At 40.0% G+C, this 20642-nt stretch overlaps 1 protein-coding gene across 1 annotated transcript; it reads right to left on the reverse strand.

Moving 5' to 3' along the window:
• Nucleotides 1-2657: 2657 nt before the first annotated feature.
• Nucleotides 2658-4332, reverse strand: nkx2.7 (NK2 transcription factor related 7). Its single transcript, XM_069683774.1, has 2 exons — nucleotides 4086-4332; nucleotides 2658-3187 (listed from the first exon to the last, which is right to left on the reverse strand). The coding sequence occupies exons 1-2, from the start codon at nucleotides 4330-4332 to the stop codon at nucleotides 2658-2660; spliced, it is 777 nt and encodes a 258-aa protein (XP_069539875.1).
• Between the last annotated feature and the right edge of the window lie 16310 nt (nucleotides 4333-20642).

A 20642-nucleotide genomic window follows, 5' to 3' on the forward strand; every position in this document is an offset into this window, starting at 1 on the left:
GTCACCTCCCTGGCTCTGGATTAGTAAACCATATGCCCACTGATCTAATGAGACGGAATTAAACAACTGAGCACTGACTGACTGCATTACTTTCATGAAAACATGTCAAATCCGTGGTTTCTTCGTTGAATAATGTGATTCACTATATAAACAGGTCCCATGTTTTCAACACAATGTGTGATTACGGATGGCGGCGGTATGACAACATCAGGGTGGAAGTTAGTGCATGTTGGTGCAGCAAGTGCCCTTTTTTTGCTTGAGCCCTTGCCCTTGCCAAAAATATCTTTGCACGGCCCTGCTCTGTTGTTGTGTTTAAAGTGCTGTATAAATTAATTAGAGTTGGATTAATCATAATATTAATAATAATAACGAACTTTATTTACAGGGCACTTTTCAAATACAAGTTACAAAATGATTCACAAAAGCAGCAAAAGAAAACAGGCAGGTCACTGAAAAGAAAATAGATACCAACACAGCTTAGGTAAAAATTAAGGAATAACATTTTTTTTAAGAAATAAAAAATAATTTATAAAGATATTAAAAATCCAAATTCACGCAAAATCTGGAAGCTTTTCGAGACTTCAGAGAGACGGTATATCATGATGGCATGAATGAGTTTGTCTACATGTAAATGTGATGTTTGATCCTTCCACTAGAGGGCGCTTTACAGCCACACAAGTCCCCACAGAGACTCAAAGCCAAACTACAGTCGCACAATGGGCTCCTTTAACAGAGGATTAGTTTGAAGAGAGTCTGATTATGCAGCGTAAATAGTTTTCTGTCATGGACAGTTTCATCTTCATTTACCTCATCACCACGGCTGACAGAGGGACTCTGACAGAGGGCCTCTGATGCTGAGCCTGTGTCTGTGAATCATCTCAGGCCCAAACATAAACACCACATTATCGGACTTTCATTTCAAAGTTATTACACAGACTCAAAGAAGGTGACGTAACCACAGCAGGATTTAAAACCTCTTTGAGTAAACTATAATGGCTCTTTCACTGACGGCCTGGCTGACATCATCCTCGATTTAAAATGACCCTCATCACTTTTATCAGGCGTCCTGTTTTGTATATGTCTCTTCATTTGGGGATTTTTCTCTCATTCATACATATCTCTAGCATATCTCTGACTTTCTCGACACACCCCACACCACCCCACGCGCACACACACATGCGCGCGCGAAAACACTCAGAGGCAAACTTTTTTCTTTCTTTGTCTGAGTTGCTTTCGTCCCATTAAAATCACAAATTCCTTTTTTAAAATGACCGCGTGTAAACAATTTATACAAATACGCTCCTTTTTCCCACCACAGAAGAAAATGTTTGGTAGTGCTTTGGTTAAAAGTGAAAAGGAAAAGAATAAACATTTGTTTACAAGCAATATTTCTAGGACTTCTTTCAGAGTGAGGCTTATATAGTTATTTCATTCATCATTTTCAAATGTATTTACTTTGCATAAATAAGAAATATCAGCTCTAACTTAGCACATATTAAAAAACTACATCTTGGATATCACTGTTAACATAATTGCTGCAAAGTACACACACACACACACACACACACACACACACACACACACACACACACACACACTATCTGATCTCGTGAAGTGTCTCTGGTCTCCGCTCTGTCTGCAGCTTTATTCTTATCTGCGCAGAGATGCTCCTTTAGGTGTTCCTCCTCCTCCTCCTCTAGGCGCGTGCACATGTCCATTAAAAGGTGACGCACTCAATTTGTGCTCAGTTAATTCATTTTGTATTTGAACATTGGAGAACATGTGGCATATTATCCACGTGAATCCGATGGATTGGTGATCATTTTCAAACAAAGCTACAATACCAAAAGAAACTTGTTGCCATATAATTAAAGCTGCATGCTAAATATAACACGCAATCAACATGATAAAATTTCGGAGGGAAGTGAATTCGGTCTTATCTGTATGTGATCGGTGATTGACAGGTCTGACTGGAGGAGCTTCCCGTGTGATTGAGGGTTGGAGGAGTCAAAGAGCCGCTGTGTCTGCGGGTTTGTTTACCCAGCAGGGGACAGGCTCTGCGGCCTTATCAGCGGATTGTGAATGGGACAATAATGAGCTCAGTTTGATAGAGCGGCGCTGTCAGCTCACATGTCAGCTTCATCCATTAGCTTCTGATGGCTCCCTTTGATAAACTGCTCTTTAACCACTCACCAAAGGGTTAATAATCAGGTACGCGGCTCTTAATTGGATCGGGAGAGGAATGTTATGTACTAGCGAGAGTAAGCTCATCATTTCTCAAATCATTTTAATGACACAAAAAGAAAGTAAGTTAATTGTTTCATCTCTAGATTCGTTCTTTTTATTTATTTTATTATCTATTTTGTTTGAAAATGGAACATTTGATGCTTTATATCAGCGTTAACATGGTGCTACATTAACTTAGCAAATGTGGTACACAAAGAAAATACACATCTAGAGACATTTACATTTAGAGTTTGTAGCTATTGAAACGGTGAAATATCGAATAAAAATAAATAACAAAGTGTGTTTTAACTATCAGCTGATTTTTAATGTGCCTCTAAAAACTGGCAACAAATACAATTCCATACAAAATATACATACAAATTAGAAATCTGTTTTAGCTTATATTATACAGGTGGTTTTTACTCCTCTGATCACCAGCCTCTGACCCCCTGTAGGGACGCCTGGAAGTGTCCGTGGTTTAAATACCCCTCACTGCTACCTGTTACATCAACCAGCTGGTTATTACTGGTTATCTGCGCAGGAGACACGCTGTGATAACTGTACACGCTGCTGTTTCCGTACCCAAACACGGGATTATAATGTCCCAGAGTCACGTTATACGGTGCTGATCCCGTCCCGCACAGCTGTCCGTCCCGCACCAGCACCGGCACCGACACGCGCCTCGGCGCGGCCGGAAACCCCGCCAGCTCCAGAGACTGGTCCTGCCTCTGGCGCTTACATTTGTACCTCCTGTTCTGGAACCAGATTTTCACCTGCGTGGAGGTGAGTTTGAGACAGTGGGCCAGGTGATCTCTCTCCGGGGCGGACAGGTAGCGCTGCTGTCTGAAGCGCCGCTCCAGCTCGGACACCTGGGGCTGAGAGAAGAGCACGCGCGGCTTCCTGCGCTGCCGGGATCTACTTTTTGAGTTGCTGTCAGATGAACTGTCAGGACCGCTGATATCTGTGCATCACAAAAGAAAATAGTCTTTTAGACCCATTCTATTTTTTATACGTGAGTTGCAAGACGATGTGGCTTTAAAAAAAAAAAGAAGTAGAATAAAAAAAACATCTGATGATATTCACAATTTCATAAAATGAAATAAAAATGTGTTAATGAAAATTGAGGGAAATATCTTATTTGTGTTTCCTTTTCTTAAAAATATATTTCGTGCAAGAGGCCAAGAAATTTTGGCATATAATGTGGTATATTATTTATGTTTTGCATTTATATGAAGAAGGAAAACAACACATAGCCTAGCCATCTTGGAGCTCCTGCCACTTGTTTGAATAAATAAAATGCAGTAAAAAAACAACAACAAAGATGCATACAATTTTCCGAATTGGAGAAAATAAAGTGGATTATTTTGACGTTTAAATAAGATTTATTTTAAATCAAGGAAGCTCAAACAGAGAAAAAGAATAGAGTCGTTTGCCACACCTTCCCTTAGTTAAAAATAGAAATGTAAGTTGATGTAAGTCCTGTAAAAATAATAGAAAAGTCGGTTTTTTATTTTAAACAGTTTGCGCATGATTAGTCGAAGATGATAACTGATCACAAGGACCAAGTAATAATAATACATCAGTGATCTAATCCTCTGAAACAAAATTAACTTTTAGTTGTTTAGTGGCCAATTATTTTTCATATATGCGCATCCACTGTGGATGTGTGAAACTGAAAGAGAAATTATTGGGAAAAATGTTCGCTTTGGTTTCAAATTAAAAGATTTGAAAGAAAAAGAAAAAGTGCAGGTGGGCCATATTTCAGCCCTGCTTTCACGCGCCAATTGGCCGGAGCCAAACCAACCATCATCAGTGAATAAACACAGAACAGTCAGTTATTCACTCATATATCGTCTCACCATGTTCATTCATCTCCTCCTCTTCTGCTGAGACTTGAGTCTCGAGCTTCCCCTGCCTCACAGAGACGCACGACTCAGCCTGCAGATCATACATGCCCCTGCTCCGTGACGCACCGTGCACGTGCTGATACTGCATCGGAACCACTTGATCAGGCATCAGAAAATCATTTTCAAAATCATGGTGGTGCTCCAGATTCAAAATATCCTTCACTGAAAAAGGTGTCGAGGTGGTTGAACTGGGATGCATCTCCACCCCGGTAGCTGGACCCGTCTTTACGCGCTGCGCTCGTGCTGCTGGTGACGATGCAGGCCGGACGTTTCTTATGCTCTGACTGCTGAGTGAGGGCCTGAGAAGATTTTAATCATTCAAAGGTCCAGCTAAGAGCAAGGTGGAGATATATCTGTCACCCCTCTGCAGAACACTGGCCAACAGACAGCCTCCTTTTCTTCTCACCTTACAGGAACACATCACGTAACACCCAGCCTGCTCTGTGTGAGGAGGTCTAATTAGGAGGGTTCATCAAGAGAGGAGACTTAACGAAGTATTTTACTACTGTTTTTATCCAGTAATTTATTTAGTTTTTATCCACAGAGATATTGAAGTAAAAAAATTGTGATTATGGAAATGGAAAGGTGTTGCTTCTGAAAAAAGTAGGTTAATCAAAACTTAATTCCTTTTAAATCAGACAAAAAAAATCGATCTTCCTTTTCAAAATAAATATAAATAAAGATGGTGGCCGAAAATACGCTAAACATAACATTAATTTTATTGCGAGTAACAAGTGAATCTACCCAGGAGGTATTAACCTGTTTAAAAGCGTCTAATGTATTCATTGTATACCCAAACAGCGCTCGTGGCCATCCATGTGAAGCCTCTTAATCAGCCTGCAGGTCCTCGGGGGTTGAGTGATCTTAGGTGATGTTGAACAGCTTTACCATCAACATTGTTTTCCTGGCGCGTTATTAGTGTTCTCGGGCCACAACAAACAGAAACTTTATCCCTCATGTTGTGGAAGTGGAGAGGCGGCGGCGCCAGCCCGAGATGCTTGAGTGAGGCCGAGACTCGCGCGTGCACACAGACAGGAACAAGGACAGACACGGCCTGCTGTCCCACTGCAGAGATGGATGACACTTAGAGCTCTGAGCCTGAGTGTTTTAATGTGGTGTCTTAACTGGAGTAATACAAAAGAGGCGACTTTAACACTTATAGGCTATGATTTGATACACAGTTGGAGTATTATGATTACTTTTTTAAGAACTTATATGAATTTGGACTTTGCAGCCATAGTACAACAAAAAAGAATGTATGGGTACTGTCTCACAGCCAGAAATACCCAGATGGTCCTAAGAAGAGCCAAAGCACCTAATAAGTGAACTATAAAGGGCAGTTACTCTGTCCTTAGCTACTTACGATAGTTTATGTTGTCTCAAACATATTCAACCCTCTGCAGTGTCCTCAGAGCCTGTTTTAAACTGCGCCTGTAATGGATACTATACTTGCTTTCAACTGAAGAAATCACCTGAATGTCACTTAGTCTGAGACGTATCTTAAACCTACTGTCCTACAGAGTCTTCAGGCCACAAGTTCATATCTCTATATAGCTCCAATTATTTAGTTTATTCCTAAAAGCTTCAATCTTTTCAAAGCATGTATCACAATGATCACATGGTGTTTGCACGTGCAGAACCTTAGACCCATGCAATTCTCATTTTGTTTGGTAAGACACTCATTTAGAAACAGGATTTTTAAAGATTATAAAATGATTTAAACATCATGTACATTATCTGCAATAAAACAGCATTTTATCTTTATTTACCATAAAACTGTATGCTTTCTTTTTCCCAGCTGTTTCTCATTTTTGTTCCCTTAGAAGTAACAAAGAGGCATTTGCAGATCTCAGTCTCTTCAACAAGTGAAGCCACCACTCCGGCTGAGGTTTTGATGCAGTAAAGTTTGATTTGAATCATTTTTACTGCAGCATAAACTGTGCGGACCATCTTACAGCATGGTAAATGCCCTGTGTCTTTTTAAACCATTTGCCTAAAATGAAATAAAACCCATTTTTTATAATAAAAAGCATGAAGACAATTATTCACCGTTTTAGAAAGTGGAATCTGTTGTTGTGTTTTGGGTCATCATGTATGTTTTTGTCAAGAGAACACGAGCGTGATCATTTTTTTTTACATTATTTTATGAATGATAAGAAAAAGACACAGGCGGTATCAGTACCCGGAGCAGCCCTGCAGGGACGCTGACACTGACTGTTTGTCAAAATAGCTACTTGAAGTGAAAAATCAATGTGTGACCCGTCAGGATGCAGCTGACAGGTATGGCTAGGCTCTAGAATTGAAAGGTTCTTACTAGAACCAGGGCTTTTTGGCTTGTTGCCACAGAAGAAGCCTTTTTGGTTCCTGTGGCACATTCTCTATTGGTTTCACTTACAGAAATTTCATAGAAATCTAGAACCCAACAAATAGGTGTTATACCTAGTATGATTTGTAAAAGGTTCCAGCCAGAACCTCGAATGAGAGGTTCTACAGAGAACTTTTTTTAATTAGTAGAGGTTCCTCCCAGAAGTCTCTCTATTCAGAGAATTTGCTCCTTTCAGGGGTGCCAACAAGAACTTGCCAAAGGTGTTACAGAGAAACCTTTGATATTCCAATGGTTTCATTCAGAACCCAAAGAAGGGGTTCTTCCATTCTTGCTTCATTAGAGCCCTCCAGGTGGGCTCTAAAAAGCCTTTTAAAAGGCTTTCACTTATAAGTAGCCCATTGGCTTCGGAGGGTTTTACAAAGCAGCATATTGTGTTGTATTGCAAGATATCTGTCACAATTACTTATGAGAAACCAGTAAAAAACCTCTCTCTTATCTTGGAAAAGGAAGGATAAGGAGGCGGGACTCTGAGGATTAAGCCAACAAAACATAAGAGGCTGTGAGGGCCAACTGGGAAACGAGTCAACAGGGAGCATAGAACCAGTTGAACCAGCATCATCACAGACATATCAGGCTTTCTGCAGCTGGCAAATTCACGTTATCTCCAACAATGGTGACATGGCAGAGATAGAAGAAAAGAACGACACTTAGTTGTCACGTTCAAAAGTCTATTTACAACACCATATAAAACATGCGCCATCGACAGACAAGAAATGAGTGCAGCTTTCAATGAGAATAAAAGGAGTAGACTCATGGTGACAGTAGAGGAGACTGCATAAGCTTCTTTTCAAATAATACAAATTCCTCCACTGAACTTGATGTCTCTAAAATAGTTCCCTGTTCACTTAAAAGCTCCGAGCTAAACTCTGGCTGAAATAAAATATTGGACATAGCTTACCTTGATTCTCTCAAGATTCTTTTTTTCTGTTAGCATGCTTTGTTCACTAAGGGCTGACCACCACACCTACAACTCCAACAGCAAAACCCTCCTGCACCTGCAGCCTCCTCTTATATAGTAGCTGGGTCATACCAAAAGATAATTATTAGACATTTTTATTTGTTATCTAACAGGAGACAAACACCTGCTCTGCTAAACATCCAAAGAGTCTACAACTACAATGCAAAGCATATCAAACACATTTGACTCAAGAAAATATTCTAAATATAGTAAAAACTGAATTTTTTGATAAAGCAACACTAAACATCCCCTCCTCCTCTGCCACACTTGGTGCCTCCCACTTGAAACACCCCCTTATAAACCAATGGTAGGACAATGTTCTGTTTGGTAGTTCCTGGTTGTGCTTTTTAGAGACAGTCTTTGTGCTTCTGCCACACATGGCAAAGAAAGTATTTTAAAGTAAGGATGATGTTGCTGACTCATGCTATGCTAACATTGACACAGATCTCCCAGCCGGCTTGATGTTACACATTGAGAGAGTGGCCGTGTCTGCATTCAAGCGTGCACCTTACGAAAGCGAGACAGGTAGGTTCTCTTTCATACAGTGTTAAAGAGGTGAATGCTATTGACATGTAACACTTGAGAGCAGACCATGTGGTGCAAACCATGGCGCAGCCAGCTCTCAGCTCCCAGCCCCCACATACTGACCTCTAGACAGCAGGCTTCAAACCACACACTCCAGAGTTGGAAAAATGCATTATTCTCGAATGTAAAGCTCTCTGTTTGAATGTAAAAGTCCCCCTTATTTAAAATGTAGGATCATATGTTACAATGAAGAATTTAGAATCCTTTGTGAGATTGTTGAATTAAGCAGCATCAGAAGAGAGGGAGTGGTGTTGTACTGAATATCATCACGGCTGTGATTCGGTCGTAGATAATCAGATAATCACAGCCGTGATGATATTTAGTCATCACAACCTTGAGTTCAATATTGCTTTTATACAACAGTTAAACAAGTGGCAAATAGTATTAAACCGTAAAAATCAACAACAGATTGTTTTTTGCTCCACTAACTTCCACAACTTAACTGAAACTGGACTGCTGTTGCCAAACAACCCAAACATCCTCCTGCACTCTGTGTCTACAGGTCACCACAGATCAGCTACTTTGTATGATGTATATTTATCTGTTTGATTTAATTTATAAAGCAACCAGTTAAATAAGAGTCTGCAGTGTGATTCAGAGGTACCAGCCTGATCACTGTAGACATACACGGTCTGCTGTAATGTTAATTAACAGTATTCAGAACACCTGGCTGAGGCGGAGTGATACACAGAGTGAAAAGTCCCAGCGATGTTGTTCTCTATATAGCCACTCATGGAATGCCTCTTGTCCAATGAGATGACTTGGTCAGAACTGACTGTTGTATAATTTAGAATATCAAATAATTCTGTGTTACAATGTAGAATCATTTCTTAGGGTGTGTTGTCCTCTGTTAGATTGAAAAATGATTCATTCTTCATTATCAGACTACATTCGAACAGACGATCAAACTTTGTTAGGATTGTGTAAAGAATTATAGCCGGTGAGGATGGAGTTTGTATAAATTACTATGATGAATTAAGAAGATATTTTGGGCTCAGTCCTCTAGGTCTCGACATTTTAAAATATATGCCTACAATAGGAGTGCTCATCCAATGCCAAATCCATGTGTCAATATGACCTTTTCATTAATTCCAGCTTATTTGATGGTGTATAAAAATATTTTGCCTTTAGAAATAGATATCACAATATGCTTTAACTAACCACATAAACAGATAATTTCTTAAGAGTGAGCACAAAGAATGTGCACACATTTCAGTTTTTGATACTAATGCATTACTTGAGTGTGTGTGCTTTCTAACATTACTTGGCTTTCCTGAGTATAAAATGAGACAGGGTGGACTGCTCACACAGATATAAAAGCAAGATGGCGGAGTGCAGCAAGATCAGAACTAACATTGTGCGGCATTTCCAAACATAAAGCCATACAATAGCTGAACGGCTCGAACTTGACCCGGGACTTGACTTATATACATACTTATGTATGTAAGTAACTTGATGGGTCAATGGTGTTAAATGTGTGTTTTCAAAGGTGATGAAGAAGAGTTGCGTTGTGCATGATCGCTAACTAGCGCTTTTCAATAACATAAATTTGATTTTGCCAAATTTACCAAGCCTTGTCTTAGCCTTTAGTTACGATATTTCATTCTGTTTCCAAGATAAGCTTGGAGGAGACTCACCCAGTGTTGGCTGTTCATTCTAGTATATTGTCACAAAACTATGTAGTGGAACAGTACAGTATTAGAAGATGCCTACAAAACAGTTCAGGTCAAAAGGCTAAGCCGGAAAAGTAGCAAAACATAGCTGGCAACCCAAGCTAATTTTGGCTGATAACATGTATAGCCACTCTGGACAAACGGGTCTCCTCTTTGCTTCCGTTCTGAAACACATGATATAGGAAGAGATTAAATTTTCAGCTATGAAAAGGGCACCCTTCCATCTACACCAGTGAAATCTACCGGCTTGAAAATTATACCTCCTGAATAAAAAATGTCTTAAAAAAGGGATAGCCTAAGTTTCATAGTGTTGTAAACGCAACATGGCAGAGTGCTGTCCGAATCCTTCAGCTCCTTCGGCAATCCTTCAACAGCTGAACGACTCGAACTTGACCTGGAGTTGGCTTTGCTTCTCCTGGTCAAATAAGTTACTAGATTGATCAGTTTTATAACATTTATGTTTTTTTAAGTGAAGAAGTAGAGTAGCGTTACGCCTGACTAGCTAACTAGCACTTATCGATGATATGAATTTGAACTGTCTTACCGTAACGTTAGCATCACAGGCACTGTGTGAATTTCACAATGCTAGCATTGGCTAAAGGGGAGGGCTGGATTATTGCCTCTTTTTTTTGGACTGCTCACTTATCTGTCTGTACATTTACGTGCATTACTTTGCATTATACGTTTACTGTGTCTTGTCGTAGCCTTTATTTATGATAGGGTATATTTTATTCTGTGTCCTAAATGTTTTCTGAAATAGGGTGCCAGTTTGGCTTAGCAGCTTAATAGGCAACCATATTCACAAGCTATAGTGCTCAATATGGTGGCTCTGGGTTCAACTCCCACCCTCTGCCCCTTTGCCGCATGTCATCCCCACTCTCTCTTCCCTTGTTGCCGGCTCTATCCACTGTCCTCCCTTCAAATAAAGACATAGAAAGCTAAAAAAACCCATCTTTAAATGTTTTCTAAAATCTATTCTGTAGCTGCTAGCAAGCCAAACTAACGTATGCTAATGTCAGCCCATAGTATTAAAAGTCAGGCAGCGGCTTAAAGGTCAAAATATGAAATCAGCCCAAGATAATCTTGGAGGGGACTATCACCTAGTGTTTGTTGTTTATTCTATAATAATTTTGTCAAATTACTGTCACAAATCTGCTGACTAGGCCATACCACAAAATATAGCAAAACATAGCTAGCAACTTGTAGCATGGTGCTACGCTAAGGTCTCTGTGTATTTTATGTCCACATGCTGTACTGAGTAATGGCAGAAAGTGGCATTTATATAAAATATATTATATTATAAATGTTGTTTAAAAATGGTAAAACGTAATGCTGAATACCGAGCTCTACAATTGACTTCTCGAGCTAATTTTGGCTGATAGCATGTATAGCCACTATGACCACATTGGTCTCCTCATCCATTTAGATAAAGAAGCACATGATATTGCAAGAGATGAAATTTTCAGCTACCAAAAGGGTCCCCCTGTATCTACACCAGGGAGAGCTATAGCTTGAACGTGCCTCCTGAACAGATAAAAAGTGATGAGGTTTCAGCCTCTGAAGGAAATACAGGCTGTCTGAACATGGGTAACTTTACTTTGTTCTTGTAGGATTTCTACAAACTTCTTTCTTCACAATAATGCCAGATGATATATGTAACAAAACAAAATGACAAATGACTCTTTTTCAATGTCTTTCTCATTTTTAATATGCAGGTCAAACAAAGGACTGACAGCAGGAGAACTGATGTTTGAGCATACTGCAAATTTCATCTGCTGCTTCTAGCTACCAGTATGTGAGCTGTACTGTGGAAGACCAGACCCATGCTGTGAGTAACAACCCATCCATCCACACCCACACACCTTCATTATGCTCTTAGCACTTTAAGGACCTACCAAAGATCAAATTGTACTCAATACATAAATTCATATCTCATATTTTATGCTGTCAGTACTACACTGAACTGGTCCTGAAAGTAAATTTGGGCAGCAATGTTTTAGAAACGTAAAACTTGTAATGCTTAAGCTCCCAACAGTAAATTTACAAGCTTACACCGACAAAGCAAGTAAACTGAACTTCAAAGCATGGAGGAGGAAAAAACTGAAAAACTAAACTGTGAGCTGTTTGACACCTTGGGTGATTCAGGGTGTCCAGTTTGATGGGTAAATTACTTAATCACTCCAGCAGTGTTCACTGAAGGCTCCAAGCAATTCTCCCTCTGAGTTTCTGTGACTCCTGTTCCTTAAAAGCCTTTCCTATTGATTCCTCCATTTGCCCCCTCGCTGTAACACAAGAAGCTAGCTAAGTACTGTTAACCACAAAATACCCCTAATTCATCATAGAGCAAAATAGGAGGCTGAAAGCAGCTGAAAGAGGAGATAAAAATGTCTCGCACAGAGTGAAACTGAATCCAGGCGTTCTAAGGCCGATATGCACAGAAAGATACTCCTCAGAATGTGATGTGACATTGACATTTACTTTCACAAGAGAGGGAGACTGGAAAGAGACTCTGAAGCAAAAAGATGCAATCATATGGGTCATCATGGGTCATTTCTGTACTTTAAGCTCTGCGGTTGTGGGTCACCTAAAGTAACAGTGAATTTTATAGTGAAATTATACTGTATCAACAAACTGTGACAAACTCCTTTGACCATGTAAAGACATTTTTAGCCTTATCAGACAAGGCTTGGGTCAATGTTACGCATATCAAATGGATGTTTGCATTTTAATGCTTTAAGTCATCCAGCTGAAAGAATGCACGTCTCCCACTGTTCTACACTATGGCTGATTTAAAGTCCTCTTTGTCATTCGGATTACTGCTTACTGATGAGCAATGTGCTGGTTTACAGGAATATTTTGCCTGTAAGTATTCACTTCTTCATTTATAAACCTCAAGAGATAGTGTACTTTAGTCAGTGTTGGACAAAGGATACAACTTCATTACTTGAGTCAAATGTTACTCCAATACAAGTGAAAGTTGCTCAGTCAAATTAAAGTACTGGAGTACCTGCTTTTAAAAAGTAGTCAAACTACTTTTTTAAATAATCTTAAAATGTTGTATTTTCACAAAGCATGGGAATACATGGGTGAATAGTCATCCTTCTCTGCCGTAGCCATCATTACCACCACTAAATGAACTGCCTGACATGAGTGACGTTTGCTCTACATTCAACCATGGAGACGGGCGAGGCACAGGTACGGCAACACCACTTAGACAAACCACACGCAGAACTACACGAACACAGTTTATTGTCTTTCGGATTTTAGAAAATAAAATAAAATTCATGAGCTGACTTCAGAGCAAACAGTAGCGAGAACATTGATAGAAATGTAGTGGACTCAAAGTTTACCCCAAAAATAATAGTCAATTAAAGTACAGATAGTCAAAAAATACTCAAGTACATTTACTTTGTTGCTGTCCACCCCTGACTTTAGTCAAGCATATACACCGGTGGTAACACATAATGCTTCAGACAAATTGTCTGTGGGCTTCCTGGTGGTGATGTAGCTAGAAAAGTAACATAAAGCTGTTTATCTTTAGTACCATCTACTATAAATTATCTGAAGTATCTTTATTTCTGTGTGTATACCTGACAGATGAGAATTACAACCACCTTTGAGTTGTTATAAAAATTACTTTTTTTTAATTTATTGCTTCATGAACATTTTTAAAACTACAATCACAGTGTCATATTTGAAATTACCATTTGTTATGACAGACTGCTGAGTCATGCAATATTTGGCTATAGTGTTGGGTGCTTGTTGAGCTGTGTTTCCTGTATCAAGTCAAAAATTGGTGTAGCCTGTTGTCAGCCACTAGATGTCTCTGCCACACTGTGTTAATTCAAACGCTTCAATAACAGGACAGCTTTATCCACACTTGATAAACTTAAAGTCTTGCAATATCCAGTGCTTTTATATTTACACTTTGTGTTAAGTCCACAATTATTTTCTCTTAAACACAGGAGTTTTAAGAGAAAAAAAATGTTGCATTATTTGAAGACATTTTTAAGATGAGTGCCGTTGGTGCTATGGGAACCCATACATTCTTTGCTCCAAGCTAAAGCAACATTCTGTAGAACGTGACTCCTGTTGGTGAAACCTCTCTGCCAATGTTCATTTGGAGAGCTGTTAAAATAGTCAGGTGCTGCACGAGAAAGCAACATTTGAGAGCGTTCAAGAGCGTTTCAACTGCAAAGTGGAGTGACTGAATATAATGCTCAATCTGCTCCATCAATTTTATTGGCCAGAGCGCACATTAGGTGCACATAGAACACAGAGCTGTGCAAATTGAAATAAAATGAATGGTGAAAATGCAGTGAACCTATTGGTTAGTATTTATATATCTATATTACATGTGCAACTGTGCAGCCAGAGTAAATGTGTGCAGCATATCCACAACCACAAACTGCATTGCTTTGGATTCCAAGACAAATCTCGAGATGCTTTGGCAGGAATGGAAAATGCTCTGTTTCATCTCTTTCCCCTGCCACTCCAGCGCTTTGTTCAGTTAAATTTGATCTAATTTTCTTTCCCGTCCTTTGGTATTTCCCCACAGAAATGAAGGGATAGTGATTGCTGGGTAAGATTGGAGTGGATCTAATCTTCCACTGCTCTCAGTCATACTCCATTTCACTGCACATCTAATTTGTCACACTGCTGATGAATATGCCACAAGTTTCATGGGAAAGAGAAGGACATAATGAATATAAAACACACTGGGAAGAAGGGAGAGGCGATTGCCGTACCGCACTAACCACTGTGCATTGTTCATTTGTCCCATCAAATTGCTGACACTATGCATGCACTATGGATAGATTGCTTCCCTCCCTCATAATTTGATCAAGAGGTTAAAACAATGACAAAGAATGGCGGGTTTGTTTCCAGCCTGCAGCTTGTATGAAGAAGCTCCGTGGTCAGTTAGGATCATTGAGCATGGGGTCATCTGTTTGTCCAAGGAGCGCAACATCAGCCTCTGCGTGCTTCTAAGAAATGCATGCATTTATTGCACTTAATCACGTGCTCGTATAGTGAGCATTGCAGGAAGATGTGCTTTAAAGCCTTGCATGCGCAGAAGGTACATCATCTCGAAGCAGAAGGTACCATAACGTTGTATCTGGCGGCTCAAATGAAGCACAGTTTCATTACCAGCATTACAAAGCATAAACATGGAATTAAAAAAACACAAGCAGATGGTATGAATTGGATCTGCATAATTATATTCTAATTTCATCATTATTCATTATTTCTCTGGTTGTGATTGTCAGGGCGGTGATACACTCGGCAGCAGTCCAAGCAACAGGCAACAAAGTGAAAAGACAGGGTCAAAAATCTGTTCAAATGTTTCCTGGCAACAAGATGTTTCTCTGTGTTGAAAGCAGTAATTCCAACCAAATTGCTTTTAAAAGTTGCCCACTACAAAGCCGCTGCTATGTAACTGTGCAGAAAGACTGAGACAGACTGTCAAACTGACCATACTGAGGAATTCAAAAAGCATTTTGTTCCATCCATCATGCCTGTGCTAAATTCATTGATGAGTAGGGAGTGAATGTCTCTTTAAAGAAGGAGATGATAGAATCTGTGTGCAGAGCTGCTGCATCACCTATCCATGAGACCGGAGAGCGGCTGATGAGAAAGCCCTTCAGGACTCTTCTCTAAATAGGCATGAAATTATATCTCCCTCTGACTGAGATTAGCGTCCATGGAGCCTCTCGCATTCTGCCCCCTCTTTTCCTCAGGCTCTCCAACCAAACAGGCACTTTGCAGTTTCAGCTCGTTTGTGAATAAGTTTAAGAAAGTTCATTTTCATCAGGAGGTGCTCACTATGTCCTTCAGCTTCATGTGTGGGTCCAGCATTATTTGTCACATATACTGAAGACATGTGGTAAATGACAGCAATGTTATGTGGTAATGATTTACATCTAACAGATCAGCTACTTCATCATTCCCTAGAAATACTTTGATTAACTGTTTCAGGGTACATTGTACGTACAAAACAACATATTTTTCTGTCTGCAGAGGGCAACAAAGAAGCCACTTTAATGTCACCAAAGTGGAAAACCCTACTGTATTTTCTCTATGTGACCATAGGTATCAAAAGGGAACAGAAATGAGAGCTTTATTACTATGTGTAATGTGACGTGACAAAACCACAGGTCACAGTATTTTAACAAACTAGCTATAGCTTCTTTTAGCTGAATGTTTTTTTTTTCTGTCTGGCATCTTTATATTTTCAGACACAGCAGGCGGCTGTGAAAAAGCCCTAAAATAAATCCCAGTGGACTTTACTCATAACAAGCTGAAGACATAATTAGTGACTAGCAGGTGTACACAATGAACCATTAGACAAATATTTTCCCAGGAGTTTGTAGAGACCAAAGTGGAGAGTTAATATTGGACTTAAACTCGTCAGATGGTCCAAAACAAGACTCCAATTGACTTATGTTGCTCCTCAGTGGTTTTATACGGTAGCCCCGAATGTCAAAACACAATAACATACTCACTGCTAAGCTTAATCCAAAAGGCAACTTGGATGAAGTTCTTGAAGACGTTTTACCACTCATCCGAAAGGCTTCTTCAGTTCTAAACAGGCTGGTGGACGGAGCTAGAAATATATACAGAATAAGCTGGAAATACATGGCTTATATTTCTAGCTTCTCTTACTCATGTGGACTGGATGAGCATACTCCCATGACACCCCCAGCAACACTGCAAGGGTAAAGAGTTTGTCGACTGTTTGATGGCATGGACAGAATCTTGGACGATTGGCCAAAGCCTCCTTTCAGGAACCCTGCGATAAACTTTCCCCGGGAGTCTGAATTGTGTGATTCCTCAATGGTTGGAGCACACCCTCTGATCCCCCCTAGTCTGACATTCCACAGGCAGTCACTTCCATGCAACATTGAAGAGGCATGTCAGCCAAGATCGCTCAACCATGTCCAGAGCCTTCAGCATCTCAGGGCGGATCTCATCCATACCTGGTGTCCTGCCTCTGAGGAGGTTCTTGACTTTCTCCACACTCTCTGCCAAGGATATAGGTAAGGCTTCCTCTTGATCTTTGAACTGTCATCATCTTGGTTCAGGAGTTCCTCTAAGTGTTCTTTCCACTCAACAATGATCAACGGTTTTCCTCCCCGAGTAAAGAGGCTGAGCCAAGCCCTGCTTTGCCACATCTACCTTGAGGCCAACCGAAAGTTCTTCTCCGTAGCCTCCCTGAGTTTCTGCCAGACCCAGGTTTTAGTCTTATGTTGCCATCACAACGAGCACCAACAGCCTCCAGCCGCTATTCCAAGCAGCTGCTTTCACAATGGAGGCCATTAACATGGCTAAAGCGGACTTCATGTACCCAACCTTTCCTTGGGATGCACAGAAAAATCTTCCTGGGGCAGAAATGAAGACCTCGCAGACAGGGGCCTCAGCCAGATGCTTAGGTATACCAGATCTGTCTGGCAGCTTCCCCCACCATCTGATCGGACTTAGCACCTGGTGGTTATCAGTTAAAGCTCTACTTCTCTTTTTACTCGAGTGTCGAAGACATACACCTGCAGATCTGATAATAACAGGGTATTCTGTAACTCGGTACACTTATGAATAATCCAGTTCTTAAACATGGCGTTTGCTATGTCCTATCCATGACTGGCACAGCAGTCAAATAAGAAATCACCACTCCACATTCAAGATCAAGAAGGCTGTTCCTCCAAATCTTTTCAAATCAATCCATAACAGAATTTCTGCCCCTGGGGATCAATTAAGTACTATCTTATCTTATCATTACCAACATCAGCCTTGACGTCCCCAGGAACAACTAGAGTCCCTAGAGGGAACCCTTACCAGGACTCCGCCAAGCATCTCCAAAAAAGGCAGCATACTCTGAGCTGCTGTTTGGTATATAGGCAAAAACAAAGGTCAGCTTGCAGTTGCATAGAGGCAACCCTCTCGTTCCCTTGGGAGAGCTCCAACACAGCAGCACTCAGCTGGGGCCTTCTTAGCTTTTCCTTGCGTTTGAGAGTTGTAAATGTTAGACATTGATGCAGCTCTGTAACAGCTGATATCTGGTGTTTGGGATGATGACAAACCTGAGGACTGAGCCTGTTTCCATTTTTCATGTTGCTGTGGAAATTAGAAATGCTAATAGCCTTGGATATTATCTTGGTGTCACTGACACATTTAGTGTAGATTTTTTGGTCTGGTGGAAGAGTGAAGGGAATCAGAGATGCAGACAATCCAGCAGAGTGTTTCAGAAAACAAACTGTGTGTTGGGCACACAACATTTAACTCTTCTATGAATCACTGGGAGGTGATAGCAGTTTGTACTTCCCCATCTTGGTGTGTTTTGTGGTTCTTGGAGAAGAGAAACTTAAGTCAGTTTTCACCTGTTTCAGTCCATTACACATCACATGTTGAGGTTTGCTGATAGATAAACCAAAGGTATTTGTTTTGAGGCCCTTTCCGGAAGGTTTTAGGTAACCTGATGTAGAATAATGTTCAGACCAAACAGACTTGTAATTGGTATGTGTTCTGTGAGCAATGATTTATGCAAATGAGTAAAATAAGAGCAAAGCAACATATTTCATACCATATGCAAGATATGATAAATATTTTATTTCTCATCAGCAAAAGACACACAATTGATGCATTTGTATCTTTCATGACTTTTCAGTACAGAGAAAAACCCAAACATATACACAGTATGGGTATATATGTAAATGGGTATATTTTAAAGTGCAAGTGATTCACAAGGGTCAATCATGCGTTACATAGCATCAGGAACTTCAGTAATCTTCTTATATCCTTTTTGAATCTGATAGTAAAATAACTGTCACTTATATATATATATGAATACAAAATAAACTTTACTAGTCACTGAAGCTTTTGATTTTGTTTAAGCACAACATTTATCAATATATATTTCAAGTCTTAAGAGGAAAGAGTACCATGAAGTGCCAGAGGTGAGGGTGTTGACAGGAGATATTGTTTCACAAAAGTCACCAAGGGTCGATTTAATAATGCTCCAGTATCACCTTTAGCACCCCAACCCTTCTAAACAGAAGTAAGCCATTCACGTCCTAACAGCCTTCATGGGTCACCTAACTTGGGCATGTCCTCGTCGAAACAGACATTCAGTATACAGGTACATTCTCTGAAATTACCATTACGTTTGACTTAGTGAGGAAACAGTCAATTTGCCCTTGCCAAATATGTTTGACACAAGGAATGTTCATAGAAAGTAAATATGAAGACGTGGATAGACATTAAAATGTAAATGTGGACTGATGCTGAGCTCCCTGTGTGCCGACTGATCAGAGGGGCATCTGGACCAGCATCATACAGGGAAGTAACAGTTTAGCAGCAGCTGTTGGGTTTTGGATTTACCCATGAACAACAAAGATACAGACATATGTATCAATAGTACATGAAGAAGCCCTGACCCTTCAGGATGCAAAGTATTTCAGACTGATTTCCATTCACCGGGTAAATAAAACATGTCTCGATTGCACATGTGCTGAATGTTTCAATGCCCTTTATAGTGGTTAAGATGCAAAGTGCATATTGAACATAAAATAGTAAGCTGTGATATATTACAGTGTGACTATAGCTCTTAACCTCCCAAGTGATTCCTTCAGAACTGCTGCCCTTTGCACCAAATGACACAAAAGAAATGACCATTTTCACAGAACAAAAAGAAACACTTACAAAAAAACAGAAAGCAAAAGAGTGGAGCATTGCCTTCACACTGTGAGTGCAGTGTGAGAGCAAACATGCTGCTGCTTTATTCACACAGCATTAGCTGGCACTGAATGAAATAAAGGTCAATTTCTGTGTTGCTGTGAATCCGTTGTATGTGAGATTATTGCATAGTTTGGAATTCTTAACATAGCTATTAGATTGACACTGACATCTCTTTTTGTGGTCTCTGCATTACTCCTATAAATCCAGGACAATTCAAAGTTTTCAAACAGGACTGGGTTCACTTTCCTTTGAAGAATTTAAGGTCAAATCTATGATGGTTATCATAACCTGGCAAGCAGATCCTTTTATAATTTTGCAATAAAAATCCTTTCAAAGTTCTTGATGAACTGAACCCAGCCCTGATTCCAACTTTATCTTTCGATCGCATTTCCATTGTGTGCCAATATTTGCACATTGCTCCCAAACAGAAACTTACTTAAACCACTGATTATCTCGTTAAAGTTTTCTGCACCCAACAACCATCTATCTCTCAGGTATATATATATAAAACAAACACCAGCATGAAGACCCTTCTTACTCACTGTTGCCCTGTACATTTCTGCTAACTCTGAGTGATTGTCTCAATCTTTGAAGACCATTAAACATGCAGTCGTCTTTGCAGAAATGATCAGATTTCATATGTTGTATTTCAGGAATAACAAGTGTTAAATGGGACTTGCTTGTGAAGTTGTTGTAGGGTTACAGTTAGGGATGCACCGATCCATACTTACAAAGAGTATCCGTCTCTTACTGACTCAAAGAACTGGATCAGGTATGATGACAATGGGACCAAAACGCCATGCATTGCCAGCTGGCCATTTCGTGCAAAATAAGGAGGAGGGAGCTACTCTACCTCCATGGAGGGAGCTAATGTGTCAGCTGTTTGGAGGTATTTCAAAGACAGTGTTTTAAGGGGTGGCAGTACCACTGCTAAATACAACCAACTAACCAAGTCATTGACTGATTAAACCGAGTAAATGGTAGTATCCGATCTGTACTTGGTATTGACAAATAAAGCCTGATAAAGTTGGATCTGTAGTTACGATGTCCCTTAATATTCACAAACCAACATGGGCTTCTTACCTACTAAGAAATCCTGAGTGATATTGTGATTAACTCGCCAAACATACCAACAGAAGGCATGCAACTGAAATCCCTGACGTTACATCAAAGTCTAG

Source organism: Semicossyphus pulcher, unplaced genomic scaffold (genome assembly GCF_022749685.1).
Source record: "Semicossyphus pulcher isolate SPU_LCO1_2020_fin unplaced genomic scaffold, fSemPul1.0.p SCAF_6, whole genome shotgun sequence".
In the NCBI taxonomy this organism is placed as follows: Eukaryota; Metazoa; Chordata; class Actinopteri; order Labriformes; family Labridae; genus Semicossyphus; species Semicossyphus pulcher.